General features: G+C 63.2%; 1 protein-coding gene across 1 annotated transcript; it reads left to right on the forward strand.

The window, feature by feature from the left end:
- Positions 1-1,625: 1,625 nt before the first annotated feature.
- Positions 1,626-14,411, forward strand: WNT6 (Wnt family member 6). The gene is made up of 4 exons (XM_054210075.1): positions 1,626-1,702; positions 10,136-10,356; positions 13,341-13,642; positions 13,950-14,411. Exons 1-4 carry the CDS (start codon positions 1,626-1,628, stop codon positions 14,409-14,411), a joined length of 1,062 nt encoding a protein of 353 aa, XP_054066050.1.
- The last annotated feature ends 845 nt before the right edge of the window (positions 14,412-15,256 follow it).

The following is a 15,256-nucleotide window of genomic DNA, read 5'->3' on the forward strand; positions in this document are numbered from 1 at the left end:
GACCACTTGAGGGGCTGGTGCTGGGGGCAAGGGGACCACTGATGGGCAAGCCAGCAGCTAGAGGTGGGCAGGGGATGTGGGAAGGTACCGTGCCAGAAAGGGAGATAGGACCCAGATCTTTCCTGGAGGGAGGGGTGAGCTCAGCAGCAGTGAGGGTGCTCTGCTTTGCCCATCGCTGGTGGCAAACACCCCATTTTAACCCAGTGGTCTGGATGGATGTTCAGCAGAGGTGGGTGCAGAGGTGGATCAGGGTGCCCCAGGATGGCTGTCCCAGCCCCAGGATCCGTGACCCCGATGCTGCAGGGCTGGGAGCTCCATCCCCGAGCTCTGCTGTGAGTCACGGATGGTGCAAGAGGAAGCGGAGATCCAGGGCCCTGGGAAACCATTCCCAAGGCTGCACAGGGGGGACAAAATGGTGATGGCAGCCTAGGGGCACCGGCTCCTCCTGTCCCTGGCTGCCCAGCCCTGGTGTGGCTCCCCGCTACCTCCCAGTCCCCTCAGCTTCCTCCTGCCGCAGGCAGCTCCTGCTCTCTGCTGTGATCCAGTGTGGGGGGCTGTCCCCCTCCTGGGTCCCAGCTGCACCTGAGATGAGATCACTGTAAACAACCTGACCCTCCCCGCACTCTTCTCCTGGTCTCTTTGCTCCTGGAGCTTGCTCCTGTCACCCACCTGCGTGTCCCCCTGCCCCAGGGATGTCTCCCCAGAGGAGCTGGAGCCGAATGCTGGGAGATGCCTGGGGGGGTGTCACTCCTCCAGTGTCCCCAGGCAGGACAGACTGGTCTGAGGGCAGGCAGCACCACAGAGACAGGCTTGTGCCAGGTGGACCCAGTACAGGGACAGGGGCCAGGCAGGGCTGTGCCAGGGGGCAACATAGGGGCACCAGGTTTGGGCAAGGCCATGCCAGGGGTGTCAAGGTCGGGCAGGAGAGCAACGGGCAGGTGCCGGGAATGTCAAGGCTGGGTCAAGTTTGGCAGGGCCACGCCAGGACCCCGAGCGGAGCCAGGCAGGGCTGTGCCAGGCAGGGTCCCGCAAGGGCTGCAGTGCTGAGCCGTGCCATGCCAAGCGGGGCCATGCCAGGTCCCCGGGGTTGCGGTGGACAGGGCTGTGCCCGCCAGACCCCGCTAAAAGCGTGTGTGTCCAAGCGCGGTGGCGGGACGCGGGGCCGGGCAGTCCGCGGCCACCGTCCCGCTGCCGGAGGTTGCCAGTGTCCGTGTCCGTGTCCGTGTCCGTGCCCGCGCTGTGTCCGTGGCTGCGCGCCGGGAGCCGGGCTTGGCACCCAGGAGTCCCCCCCGCCCGGCCCGCCCTGTCCGTCCCCCCGGGCTCCGGTTTCCCTGTCGGAGGCAGATGCTTTCGCAGCCCCGTCCCTCCTCCTCCTCCTTCTCCGGAGCAGCCTCCGCGCCGCGCTCCAGCCGCCCGGAGGTGCCTGCCCAGCCCAGCCCCAGCCCAGCCCAGCCCCGCCGGCCGCGGTGCCCGCCCGCCCCGGCCCGGCGGAGGCAGGCAGCGGGCACCCACCCGCCGGGGCCCCGGCCGGACCCTCGGGGCGGCGGCGAGCCCGGCTGCCTGGCTCCCCTCGGGGGGCGCGGAGGGGGCTCAGCGCTCCCCCCGCCTCCCCGAGCCCTGGCAGGATGCTGCCTTCCTCCCGGACCCAGCTAGGGCTCTTCTTCATCCTCCTCTGCCCCGCCAACATCATCGGGCTCTGGTGGTGAGTAGGACTTCCCGGGGTGGGTGCCAGCAGGGTCCCTCGCTTCTCTAGGGGTGGCTCCCCCCCACCCCAGCTTGGGGACAGAGTCCCCTACACCCAGGGCACCCCTTGGGTGGGGACTCGCTGGCCAGGTGGATCCAGGTCGGGGGTGCCCCCCACGCTGTTGGGGCTCGGGTGCACGAGTGTGTTGGGGACGACAGGATGGGGGTGGCCCGGGGGGTACGGGGCACCCAGGTCCTGCAGAGAGAGCTGCAGCCTCCCTCCCTGCACCCCAAGCCCACAGCCCGGGAGGGTTATGTGCCTGCGGGGCAGAGAAGGGGGGGCAGGGGCCTCCAGACCCCTCCAATAAGTCAACTTTAATTAAAAGCCCGAGGGTCCCTACAGTGTCCCCTCCTGAGTGGTGGTCTGGACGTGGCGGGGACAAAACCCCTGTTTGTAATGGTGCCTTCATCAAAGGCAGAGACGGTGCCTTGCAGGATACCGGAGGGGGTGGGGGATTCATTACAGGCGCAGAGCCGGGACCCAGCCTTGGAAAGCCCAGGTATCTGTCGAAACATGAACTATTTAAATCTATTAAGAATTTCACCCAGCCTGTCTTTATCCGGTTTTAAGTGCTTAGATTCCAGCTCCCCGGCGTGCCGTCCGGGCTATCATTCATTATCTGAGGCTATTCGTCTCCACATTGTCACACTCTTTTGACCCCTAAAATAAAGCTCTCCGTAAGCCTTTCCCCTCCTGGTCCCCCGCCTGCCCACCAGTGATTTATTCCGTGGCTCCATCCCCTTTGCTAGCCCTGTCCCCAGGGGTGCAGGGCAAAAGCGGGGGGGCCTTGGTGGGTATAAATTGTGCCGTTACGGAAGGCTTTACACCAACTGAGGGTTTGTCCCCAGAGCCCAAGTGCTGTGTTTATTGCCAGGGAAGGGGTTAACGTGGGTCTGAGAGGGGCTTGCTTTGGGGTTTTGCTAGAGGAGGGAAGAACAAGGTAGAGTGAGCTCTGGCCAGGGCTGAGGGTCCCCCTGCTCCCCACCACCCACTTTGGGGTAGCTGCACCACCCCGGGGCATGGTCCATCCTGCTGTTTTTTCCCTGGCTAATTCCGCTGCTCCACCTGCATGGCTGTCCCTTCAGCTCTCCCCGCTTTCTCTGCCCCATCCTCATCAATACCCACCCCCTCACCCCCAAGATCACGCCCCGCACCCCATCTCTGGGGACATCAGTACCACCCTGCCTGTGGCTGGAGCAGGCAGGGGTGAAGCGGGACCTTTCTTTGCCTTCAATTCAGGGCAGGTGGATGGGACTGGCAAGGGCAGGGTGCTGGGGTACCGCTGCCCCCCACCCCGGCTGCTCAGAGCCGTGTCTTGTTGCCGAGCCTGGGTCCTGCTGGTGCCATGCGTGCGCTGGCAGCGCCGGCTTGGGGAGATTAGCAGGATTTGGCAGAGGAGGGCGAGGGGTCAAACTTGTTTTTACTTCTTTTAAAAAAGAAGAAGAAAAGGAACCTTTAATTTAAGAATAATAACCCAGCTGCAGGCAGCGTGGCCAAACGCGCGGGGTAGCGGAGCAGCCGCAGGGGGATCACCGGCTCGCACTCTGCTTGGCTCCGGAGCCAGTGAGCCAGGAGGACGTGATGCGTGGATGAGGCCACCAGCACCGCCAAACGGATGTGCTGGGCTTCTTGGGGATGCGGCACTGAAGCAGTCGGCTGATTCACGAGCTGCTTCTCCCAGAGCTTGGGATCTCCAGCCCCCGGCTGAGATCATCCCTCATTTTGAGGGAGCTCTTCCCATGCCGGGGAGAGACGTCTGGGCACTGCCTGGCCCTTAGAGCCAGCTCAAGATGGGCATCTTCCCACGTGCCTGCTGCTGGTACCTGTCCCCTCTCCCAGCTCTAGGTAGCACTGGTGTTGGTGGGTTTTGCTTTTGGTGAGGAGGGGGTTCAGGCGTGCAGCCATGTGTTGTGCCAGGGCTCCTGCAAGCCCCAGGGTTGGTGGCATTGGTAGAGCTGTTCCTTGCTGTCCCTGTGCCTAGGGACCATGGTGGGATGCCTTCACATGTGCATCTCTGGGTACCCATGGGTGCTTAGCCAAGGAGGCATGTTCTTCTGGGCAGGAAAGGAAGGTCTTTACCCTCCCCTGTCCCACCCCCTGGTGCATTGGCTGTGTAGTGGTGGTGGTGGTGGGGACACGCAGGGGCTCCCTGGTTGAGGCATTTTTTCCTATGGTGGTGATGAAGTGTTTTGTGAGAGTGGCACAGTGGGGTGCAGTGGGGCTGGGTCGCAGGGGGCACGATCCCAGGGTGGTAACACCGGGATCCCAGCAGATGGCTGCATCTGCAGAGAAAGGGTCGGGTGTGATGGCTGAGCAGTGACACCATGCTGCTGATGTTGTAGCCTGAGAAAGAGCGTCCTCATTGTGGTGGGATGTCCTCAGAGGGCTCACTGAAGATACAGTCACCCTTATCCTATATCCCCTGTGCCCCTGTATCTAAAAAGAGATAAAGGGACAGGGGGACAAGCAGACACATGGACCTTTCCATGGCAGAGAGGAGACAGCTATGGTCAGTGCTGATGGGGAAGATGTATCATTCAGGTGCTGCTGGTCCCTTGGTTAGTGCCAGGCTGCAGGGAATAGGCTCCCCTCATTCCCACCAGCCCTGTAAAATCTCTTTCTTCCTTTTCCCTTCATCTTTTCATGTTTCTCACCTGACTCCTTGTGCAACAGCAATTCCTCCCTGAGCAAGTCAAGTAGGGACCGCCTGGGGCTCCCAGGCTGGCCCAGAGGGTGCAGGGATATGGGATGGGCAAACCTGGTGTCTCAGGAGCCCCGGGCAGGTTCAGGGCAGGATTTCAGCTGAGCCGGTTTGTGGTTGGGCTGTGGTCACAGGTATGAAGGCACTGTGGGGATGGGGGCCAGCAAAGTCAGGCTTTCCCAGTGCCCATCGGCTCTCCGTGGGCATGGCTGAGAGCAGTTGGGAGGTGGAAGAGGCAGTAAGAGGGGAAACCACTGCTGGTGAGATGTTTTCTGCTCCACCTGTAGATCTCAGGGGGCCTGGAGGGATGGATACCTGCCCTGTGTCCCCTTCCCATGTGGGCAAAGCACCTCCAGGTTCTCATGGGGCTCCTTCAGAGGAGCTCAGGGAGGACCCATCTGCCAGCACGTGTTTCTGTATTCTTGCTTGAGGGGGTCCAGACCCTGGGTCCCCCGAAGCCACACTGCCCCTGGTGGGTTTCACGCACTGATGGCCTCCCCTTCTCCTCTGCTGCCCTGACCAGCACCCACACTGTGTGCAGCCTGTAAGGGCAGGCTGCCGGACTGCAGGGCCTTGCCTGCGTGCCTTGGGGTGAGCACCATGAGTCACCCCCCACACTCGCTGACCCACACCCACCACCCCACAGCCCACAGACCCCTACGGCGCCTGGCAGACTGGGCAGCCTGGCCATCTCGGGCATGTCCTCACCCCTGGAGCAGTGCCGCCTGGGCAGCAAAGCACCTCCCAACGTGGGAGTCCCTGCCCGACGGCATCTCCCTGTGCCCCTTCTGGGGCATCTGCAGACCCGCTGGGTTTTTCAATGGGAAAATGTTTCCCTTGTGCTCTTTGAGATGGTACCAGCTCCAGAATTGGGCTACTTGTTTACTTGAGCTTTCCCCCATGCCATCCCTCGTGCCTACTCCTGGTCACCTCCTACTCTTCCATAGTGACATGCAGGTTGCCCAGCCCTGCTCTGTGCATGCCCCAAGCTGGAGGGCTCAGCCAGGCTTTGCATCAGAGGCTTGGCCCCCTCAAACCCCCTCCTTGCGCAGGAGGATGCTGGGCAGAGCTGGGCACACCTCAATATTCTCTCAGGTGGGATCATGGATGTACAGGATCAAGCAAGCCACCACACGCGGCACCCACACTTGGCCATACGCTGGTCCAGCCCTCATGCCACCCCAGCTCCAGCCTTCATAAGCCATTTGTGAAGGCTGACCATCCTCTTCCTCACCACTGGCTCCCTTCAAACCAGGACCCTTCTGGCTCCCCTTGATCATGGTCCACTGGCAGGGGCCAGCAGAAGCCCTGCTCCACACCATCCCCATGTCCGAGGGGGAGGTGGGGACTTGTGACAGTCTCCTTGGTCTACGATTTCGGCTGGGAACTGAGGAAGAACACAGTGACCAGGGGTGGGTGGACCCCTTTCATCTCATCCCAGCCCTTCCAGGGCTTGGACATGGCTTTGGGACCGCTGCCTCTGTGGGCGCGTGCTCCCTTCATCCCCCCTGGTACCCACAGCACAAGCTTGGGCAGCTCCTGCCCGTCATCTCCTGGCCTCAGCGTGACCCTGCAGCCTGCAGGTCCGTGGGTTGACACCATGCCATGCCAAAAGCCTCTTTCCTTTGGGTGGTTTCCCAGCTATTTGCATCCCATCCTTGACAAGGAGGTGTGAGGCGGAGGGCAGGGAATGGCGTCCCCCTGCTCTACCCGACCTGTGGCATTTCCCGCTCCCTCCATCCCCTCGGTGCTGCTCTGCAGCTGAGCCCCGGCAATGCCCCCCAGGGCAGTGACTTGCTGCTTACTCACCCCCCACCCCGGGGCTCCTGCTCTGCTTTCCACACCCGGCTGCCCCGGCTAGTAACCCCGCTCTGGCAGCACCCACGCACCGCCCCGGGTGAGGGGCCGGGCACCCACTGCACGCCTGCGTGGGATGAAGAGATGCCGGATGGGTGAAAATGCATGTATTTCCCCCCCCTCACCCTGTTTGCACAGCTTGGAAAGAGATGGGTTCCCATCGGGTCCAATTTCCTCGCAGGGCTGTCACTGAATGTGACACCAGTGGGTGAGATGCAGGGTGACCTGTGCCCCTCAGGGATGGAGCTCGTCTCTCCAGGGCTGGTGTCCTGCAGCTCTCGCCTCTCCAAGCAGGTGAAGAAGTTCCTGTGGGCTCGGGGCGATGGGCTGGGCACCCTGGCATCCTGCAACCCCCTCCTGAAGGCATCCAGGGGCTGGGATGGAGACCTGGATGCGAGGTGAGCCGTAGAGGAACGCCCAGGCAGCAGCACTAGATAGGTGCAGACCCAGCTGGTCCCGCATGGAGCTGGCACGGCACAACCACCTTCAGGGTTTCAAGGCCATCAGGACCAAAGGAGGCATTTTTCCACCCGCAGCGTGGGTGCCATTTTTGAAGGCTGACCATCCTCTTCCTCACCACTGGCTCCCTGCAAGCCAGGACCCCTTCGTCTCCCCTTGATCATAATCCACTGGCAGGGGCCAGCAGATGCCTTGCTTCACACCATCCCCATGTCCGAGGGGGAGATGGGGACTTGTGCCAGTCTCCTTGGTCTGCGATTCCAGCTGGGAACAGGACTGGGACATACTGGAGGCTCCACGACCATGAGCTGAGCTGGAAAAGCTGGGGATTATGGCTCTTAGGACCCGCCAGCTCTGTTGCAGCAGGGACAGCATCCAGAGCACAAGGGTTGCATCAGAAGTGCCAATGAGTCCTATTTCCCATGTGTCACCCCCACCGGGCTCGGGCTGCCGAAGGGGTGACAGCAGTAGGTTGGCAGTGGGTTGCAGCTCTTCCGTGCCTCAGTTTACCCTTTCAGCAATGGGGGTTGTTTCCCTTGGCCAGGGGTGCTGGGAATCATGGTGGAAAGCGCCTTTTGGGGTGAGGTGGCAGCAATGTGGTGGCAATTTCGGCAGCAGGCGAAGGGCGCCAGGGCCAGGTGGGAGAGATGCTACCGGGACGCTGAGCCCGGCTGGGGTCTGCCAGGCAGGAGGCGGTGGGGGGCGGGGGGGGAGACTGGGATGCCCCGGGCGAGTTGGGGGGAGCTGGGTTGGCGACCCGGTTCCTTCACCAGGGCAGGGGGAGGAGTGCCCGGCGGCAGAGGTGGGGCACCTTAATTGTAGATGCGGGAGGCCTTGGAGCAGGACAAGCTCAGGCAGATCTGGGCCCCGCGCCGGAGCCCTTGCCAAAGCGGTAGCAGTTTGGCAGCATTTTTCTTGCCCTTGTCTCCCCCCGCCTCCCCAAACCCTCCAAAGCAAAACAGCTCTCGGGCTCCCGGCAGCCTCCCCGCGTCAGAAAGCGGAGCCCAGCGGAAATTAATATCGTGCTGGACTTAGGCAGCCCACCCCATGCCTCGTCGGCATGGCCAGCGAGCTCCCGCCGGCCTCGCCGCCACCGGGGCCATGGGTGGGGACCCCCGCAGTGTCAGCGAGCCGCCCGCCACCCCCCGGCCCCGCGGGGCTGAGCTCTTCTTCCCGGCCTGATCCGGCGGGCCGGGGTGAGCCGCAGTTCAGCATTTGATCTGATGGCCTCGGGGGGCTGGCGCATCGTTTTTATATGAGTACAAAGAGTCGTCTCTTAATGAAAGTCCCGTCCTGGCTCCCCTTCTTTCCCCCACCCCGCCGGAGCAGGCAGCCAAACCTCCGCCATCCCGTTGGGGGTGTCGAGAGCCCACAGTCCCCAAGGAGGGCGAGTTCAGAGCCCGGCATGGAGACGTTGAATCCCCATCGTGGGTTGGGACTGGACAGGCTCGCTGGTGGCTTTCCACAGGGGCTTCAGTTCCCCCATTGATGCTTCCCCAGCTGTCCCATCCCTTCACAGAGGCATCCATGCATCACACAGCGGGATGCCCATGCAAAGGGAAACCGACGTGGGGGGAGCAAAGGGAGATGGATGCTCCCCAGCAGCAGTGTGAGCTTGCCTCAGTTTCCCTGCTGGAGGTCACCTTTCCAGGCTGCGCTCCTCGGTTGAGCTGTTTAGTCCTTTAAACCTCCAGCCAAAGCATAAGGGCTCCTTTTCCAGGCTGTGTGAGAGGGCACGTCCTCCCCAAACCCAGCTGGGGTTTGGTGGGCAGGAGATGTGGGCAGCTTGGAACCCTGACATGGGGCAGGGGGACCCTGGCTGGACCTCGAACTTCAAATAAGGGGTTTGGAGGGGGCTTGCACCAGGGGCAGGTTGGCAAGCGAAGTCCTGCAGCCTGGTGTCCCAAATGCAGCCCCCCAGCTGCGTGAGAGAGAAAAGGAAACCCGGAACATAGTTAAACACTGAGATTCAGCTTGTGATTTTCGAGCCCCTGGGGCTTGGCCAGACTATAAAGGTCTCGATTTGGAAGCTGCAGCGCAGCCGGTGCTCCCCAGTGAGCGGAGCTGCCAGGGGCGAAGGTCCCCAGGGGACCCAAGGGGACGTGTCCCCTCAGTCCTCGGCCATCCCAAAGCCCTGTGGGATGCTGAGTCCAGCCCTGGGGTCCTGTGGGCACCCACAGCCAGAAAAATCACGTTAGTGATCAGGACGAGCTCTGAGCCCACAGGAGCGGTGCTGGAGGCCAGGGGGTGCTGCGTGGGGCTGTGTTTTGGGCATGCTAAATTTGGGTGGCCCATGGCCACGCGGTCTCCATGCCACGGGCCGGGCGGCGTAGGCGGGCAGCTGTCAGCATGGCGTGCCTGCCCTCTGCCCGCTGTGGCTCCGGCGTTGCCCGCGGCGGAGCTGGAGCATGGCCCGCCTCGGCACGGAGCATGGCACCAGCGGGCTGTGCAGCTGCACGAGCCGTGCCACGGAGGGCACTCCAGGCGAAATGTGTGGGGAGAGTACAGGAGTTTCTGTAGCCGGCGGCGCGCCGAGGAGCGCGGCGTCGTGCTCAGACTTTGCCTCCCAGCCCAGAGAGCCAGGCACCTCGCTCCAGCTGTGCTGGCGAGGAGGAGCTGCCTCTGGCACAAGCCCAGCCGAGACTTGCCCTCCCGCGCTGGCACCGGCAGGGCTGGCGATGCCACCTGCATCCCTCCCTCACACGCCCGCGCCCACCCCAGGCTCCATTCCCCCGGGGCTGGTGCCTGGGGAGGGGGAGGCAAGCATGGGAGCCTGGCCAGCAGCCAAGGGGCTTTATCGCCGGCAAGGTCACTCGGCTCATCTCCCACAGGGTCAAGCAGCGAGCCTCCCTGGAGAGGGAGCGGGAGGCGCAGGGAGAGAGCTGGCTGGGCTCCCCGCTGTGCCCACAGGGCTCCGTGAGCTGCAGCTGCACCAGGTATCGGTCGCCCCGCGATGCCAGGGCTGTGCCAGGGTCAGCGCCAGACCCAAAGAGCAGGTGCTGAGCAGCACAGCGTCTCTGTCACCTTCCATCAGGGACACTGTCATCACCCCCAGGGGTGTCCCCAAGGGCTTTGGGGTGTAGGGTGGCATGTGCCAGCACACTCTAGCCAGCCCCACAGCTGGGGATCTCCCCGTTTCCCCAGCTGGCTGGGCAGGGCAAGGTGTCCCCTGGGTGCTGGCACACAGGTGCCACCCATACCTTTTACCCTGTCCTCCCTGGATACCTCTCACTGTTACCTTGTCACCCAGGCTCAGGGCTGAGCAGGTACTGCCCCACAGCCCCTCTCCATCCCTGGGAGCAGGTCTGGCTGTGCCACCCTGGTCCCCCCTGGCTCGGGTGCTGGTTTTGCTCTGCTCGCTGTCCCTCCTGCAGGGCAGTGGGGAGCCCCCTGGTCATGGACCCCAACAGCATCTGCCGCAAGACGAAGCGGCTGGCGGGGAAGCAGGCAGAGCTGTGCCAGCTGGAGCCAGAGATCGTGCAGGAGGTGGCCAAGGGCACCAAGCTGGGCGTCCGGGAGTGCCAGTACCAATTCCGCTTCCGCCGCTGGAACTGCACCAGCCACAGCAAGTACTTCGGCAAGATCCTGCAGCAGGGTAAGGCCAGTGCTTCCTCGGCTTCCCATCTCCCGAAAAGCACACCGCAGCCTCCAGCTGCCTGGCCACGCACCTCCCCGGGACTCCTGGAGCAGAGTCTGGGCGTGCAAGTGTGTGTGTGTGTGTGTGCCTGTGTATGTGTCTGTGTATGTGGAGGGGCTTGCTCAGTGCTCCCCGGTGCAGTCACGCTGAGGTTTTACTGCCGGGACATGTCTCCCCGTGTTGTAATGAAGCAATTACCGATGCTCCCAGACAGCGCGGGGCTTCACAAAGCCCAAGAATGCACCCTCGTCTGGCAGTGATTTACTGCTCCCCCGGGACCCCAGGGTGTGCTGGCGGAAGGGGCCTGGGTGGGAGGCAGCGCGCAGCCACTGGGAGCTGCCCCTCGCTCCATGGGTGCCCTGCATTTCCCTCCTCCTGGCTTCACAGGGAGCAGAGGAGAGGAGCACTCACCCCCCCATCCCTGCATCCCCGGATGGGCACCCTGCTGTCACCCTGAGGGACAGAGGTGGGGCAGCAGGGAGGGATGGCCAGGTCCCAGCCAGCTGGATGCAGTGGTCCAAGCCCAGCCCAGCTGCATCAGAGCCAGAGGAGGGGCAGAGTGATGGGGCACCCGGGAGTCTGTAAGGGATGGGGAATCCCTGTCATGGTCCCCAGGGAGAGGGGCTGGGGTGGGTAGGGAGGGAGAGGATGCTTGAAGCACCTCGGGCTGGTAGGGCCACTTAGTGGGTGGGGAGTTTAGTCCTGCCCCTGTTCTCATGTTGGTCCCTGTGCTGAGGATGATGAAGATGCTGGAGCAAGCCCCAGCCTCCTCATCACATCTCCCACCAGCGCATCCACCAGGCCAAGGCAGAGTGGGACATGCCCTTGGACCCTGCAAGGAGGTTGGGGTGGCAGTGCCTTGACATCGAAGGTTTGCTCTTTTCCTCCTCCCTGGAGGCACTGGCAAGGGCAGAGCGCCCTGGGCACCCGGGGGCTGCAGTGCTGGCGGGGGGCAGAGCTGGGGCCCTGAGGGAGACACCAGCCCATGGTGGGGAGACAGGTGCATTTGAGGAACTGATTTACAAGTGTGGGTTTCCCCCAACCACAGTATATTTAGTCGAGGGGCAGAGAGCCAGGGTGTGGAGGGTCAGTCCTGCCTCTGGAGTCACCTATTTTCACACTGTCCCGGTGGCAAGGCAGGTGGGAGCTGTGCCAGGCAGGGTCTGGGCTGGCAGAAGGATGGTGCCGGGATGCCAGGGCCAGACCAGGTATTGCATGGGTGATGCTGGCAGATGAGCTGTTGGGTACCCGGGGCAGCTTGGGTTGAAAAAAAACAGAGGTGCATCAGGCACAGGGATGCTGAAGGAGCCATCACGCTCTGTTTGGCCCAGCCTCAGTGCTGGGGAAATGGAAAAAAACAATGTCCTGGGGACAGTGGTGAGTTTGGGAGCCCCTGGCACTCTGAGGACATGGACATCCCAGCTAGAGGCATGGAGGTCCCCAGGGCTGCATCATGGGTGTCAGAAGCAGAGACTTCACCCTGTGCTGAGAGATGCCAACAGGCACCAGCCTCCCTGTAAGCCTGCAGGGACTGCACAAGCCATCACAGAGTTTTTGGGGTTCCCAGGTGCCATCCAACAGCCTCCTCTTTCCAAGGATGTTGCAGCAAGCTCCGTCTCCTGGTTGTGGCCTCCTCGGCACAGTCACAGCCGTCCCCCCCTTCCCTCCCTGCCGCCTGTGCCAGGTGCGGCGTGCCAGGGCAGGCTGGCTTGGGGGCAGCCACGTGTCTGGAGGAGCTGTCAGAGGAGCGGCGCCCCCGGGGCCCCGGCTGGCGGGGTGACACGGGGAGCTCTGCCGGCTGCCGGCTGCTCGCTGAGGGCTCTGCCAGCCCCAGGCGGGAGCAGGTAGGTGGGTGGGTGGTCGGGTGGCTTAGGGCAAGTGTGAGGGCCAGGACAGGGGACACACATCCCCGGGGTGGCACTGCTGGCAAGACACCAGTGTGCCCAGTTCCTGCCAACACCAGTGGGAATCAGGTGCTGTGTGGGCTGGTGGAGGAGCCGCTCATGGAGACGGTGCCCAGGACCCCCCCCAAGTCAGAGTGCTGGAGATGGAGGGATGGGGCACCCTCCAAAACACACTTTCTCCCCCGTCCCCACATCCCAGGCATCCCCTCTGTGTCACCACCCTGGGACAGCCCCGCCCTGGCATTAGGATGGGCAAGGTTTTGCCTGGCATGAGGGTGGGGGGGGCGCAGGAGCCCCCAGAGCAGGCGCCGCACCCCCGCTGCCAGAATCCCCCGCTGGCTGCGGCTGCGAGCGGCAGGTCCGGGCAGGGGAAGGATGCTTGGAATTCGTGTCCCGGAGCAGAGAGAGACAGGAGCAAATACTAATAATAAATAATCCTGCAGGGTGGAGGCTGTGCCGGCAGAGGGAGGGGGGCAGGCAGCGCCCCGTGGCAAAGCGGGTATGGGGGGAGAGCGGGCAGCACAGCTTCATCGCGTCACCTCGCAGAGGGGTGAGTGGCACCCGCGGTGTCCCTCGCAGCACTTCTCTCCAGGGCCCGGCTTGCAGCCGGGGATGGGATTTTTATGGCTAGGAGGGACATTGCAGGGTGGTGTGAGGAGGCTGCGGGTACCACCCGCTCACCCGGGACCCCTCTGCCTGCAGCCAGCACCAGCTCACTGAGCTCCCCTCTTTTCTGTGGGGCAGCACTCATCCTTGCAAGGGGAGGCAGGAGGTTTGTTGGCCTTGGGACCCTACAGCTGAGGTGGAGGAACGCTGGCAGGGCCTGGCCATCCCCAAATTCTGCATATCTGCTTGCAAGAGACATCTCCTACCCCAGGTAGCTCGCTCCAGCGTGGGTGCATCACCCATAGTGCAGCACAGAGAAAGGGGCAGAAGGGGAGGTCCAAGCACCCATGGGGCGTGGGTGGGGGCATGTTTTGCTTGCAGAGTCTTTGCCAGAGCTGACCCCGCATCCCGGCCCTGGCTGTTCCCTTGCAGATATCCGGGAGACAGCCTTCGTGTACGCCATCACGGCGGCCGGGGTGAGCCACGCCATCACGCAGGCCTGCAGCATGGGCGAGCTGCTGCAGTGCGGCTGCGAGCTGACACGGAGCCGGGCTCCCCCCTCGCCCGCGGCGGGTTCAGGCACTGAGGGCACAGCCTGGGAATGGGGGGGCTGCGGGGACGACGTGCAGTTCGGCTACGAGAAATCCCAGCAGTTCATGGATGCCAAGAGCAAGAAAGGCAAAAATGACATCCGAGCTCTCATCGACCTGCACAACAATGAAGCTGGGCGCTTGGTAAGACCCCCACACTCCCTGCCCTCTGCAAACATCACCCCCCCCCCATGCCCCTACCCAGCACAACCCTCCACCTTTATGTCCTCCAAGCCATGTAACTGCACCAACTTTGGGTGAAACATGGACCAACATCTTTCAGGAGCTCTTTGCAGGTGCTTTGGAAAACTCCTGTGCCCACCCTCCCCAGCAGCCTCCCCCAGGCCAGGGCGGCACCAAGAGGCAGGGTTTTGGCTGGAGGTGCTGGGCAGGGAGGTGGGGGACTGGGGGGGTTGTGCTGAGCGTCGCCATCTCGCCATCTCTTCTCCAGGCGGTGCGCAGCTACATGAGGACAGAGTGCAAATGCCACGGGCTGTCGGGCTCCTGCACCCTGCGAACCTGCTGGCGGAAGATGCCCCATTTCCGCGAGGTGGGGGACCGCCTGCTCGAGCGCTTCAATGGGGCTTTCAAGGTGATGGGGGGCAATGACGGGAAAACCCTCATCCCCGTGGGCGACAACATCAAGCCGCCCGACAAGCAGGACCTCATCTACTCAGCTGACTCGCCCGATTTCTGCTCGGCTAACCGTAAGACGGGCTCGCTGGGCACTCGGGGCCGCGTCTGCAACAGCACGGCCATGGACACGAGCGGGTGCGACCTGCTGTGCTGCGGGCGAGGGCACCGGGACGAGACCGTGGTGCTGGAGGAGAACTGCCTTTGCCGCTTCCACTGGTGCTGCGTGGTGCAGTGCCGCAAGTGCTCCGTCCGGCAGGAGCTCAGTCTCTGCGTCTGACGGCTCGGGGTGGGGCGAGGACAATTTTGGGGGGCCACCCCCTGGCTCACACTGTGTCCCCACCCCCCCCGGGACAGACACAGGCTGAGCCGGTGGCAGGGACGGCAGGGGGTGAGCCCAGCTCTGCACCCCAGGGAGTCCTGGCTTCCCTGGGGGACAGCGTGGGGCTGCCTGGAATCCCCATGGCCCCTGCGGTGGGGGCGGTGGGCGCAGAGCTTCCACTAATAAAGCTATTTAAAGCCGGCGTGTGGCAGCCCTTCCTGGGGAGGGCTGGGAAGCACTGACAGCTGTACTGGGAAGGGACCGGCTGGAGAGTTGTCCTGCCCCCGCTGTGAGTCCCAGTCAGCCAGACTCCCTCCAGCCTCCTGTTCGTGCTGGCTGCGCTGGGACCCGTGGCAGCACCCAGCTCATCTTTTGTCCACTCTTTGCCTTTCTCCACCGTTGTAGAGCCAGGAGATGAGTGTGGATGAGGGTGAGCATTCTCTTGCCCCACTCCACAGCCCCCAGGCTGGGTGGGTGCTCTCCTCCCATCATCCACGGCCACCGTTGTTTGGAGATGCCAGTTTGTGTCCTGCCACCACCTGACCTGGAATATGTGCGATGAACTACAGTCCATGGTCCCCTCTGCTCACCCCTCATGCAGGAGGTACGGCTAGCTGCCCTGACACCATGGTGGTGGGCTGGGAGATTCCTGAAGGTGTCCTCTCTTCTTTTCACTCCATCTCCAGCCACCATAGCTGCAGTCCCCGCTGTGAGGCTTGGCACGGAGAAGTCCTGTGTGGCGCTGGCACTGTCATTTTGGTGGCATGCGAGGCATTTGCTTGGCCTGCCGTGGGCCACGTGCA

This window comes from Rissa tridactyla, chromosome 7 (assembly GCF_028500815.1).
Source record: "Rissa tridactyla isolate bRisTri1 chromosome 7, bRisTri1.patW.cur.20221130, whole genome shotgun sequence".
Taxonomy (NCBI): domain Eukaryota; kingdom Metazoa; phylum Chordata; class Aves; order Charadriiformes; family Laridae; genus Rissa; species Rissa tridactyla.

What these genes read in the sequence shown, in the direction of transcription:
- WNT6 (XM_054210075.1), top strand. Translation starts at nt 1,626, where the DNA reads ATGCTGCCTTCCTCCCGGACCCAGCTAGGGCTCTTCTTCATCCTCCTC. An exon ending in CGGCAAGATCCTGCAGCAGG is followed by an intron (nt 10,357 to 13,340) that starts GTAAGGCCAGTG and finishes GTTCCCTTGCAG; the next exon opens with ATATCCGGGAGACAGCCTTC. An exon ending in ACAATGAAGCTGGGCGCTTG is followed by an intron (nt 13,643 to 13,949) that starts GTAAGACCCCCA and finishes TCTCTTCTCCAG; the next exon opens with GCGGTGCGCAGCTACATGAG.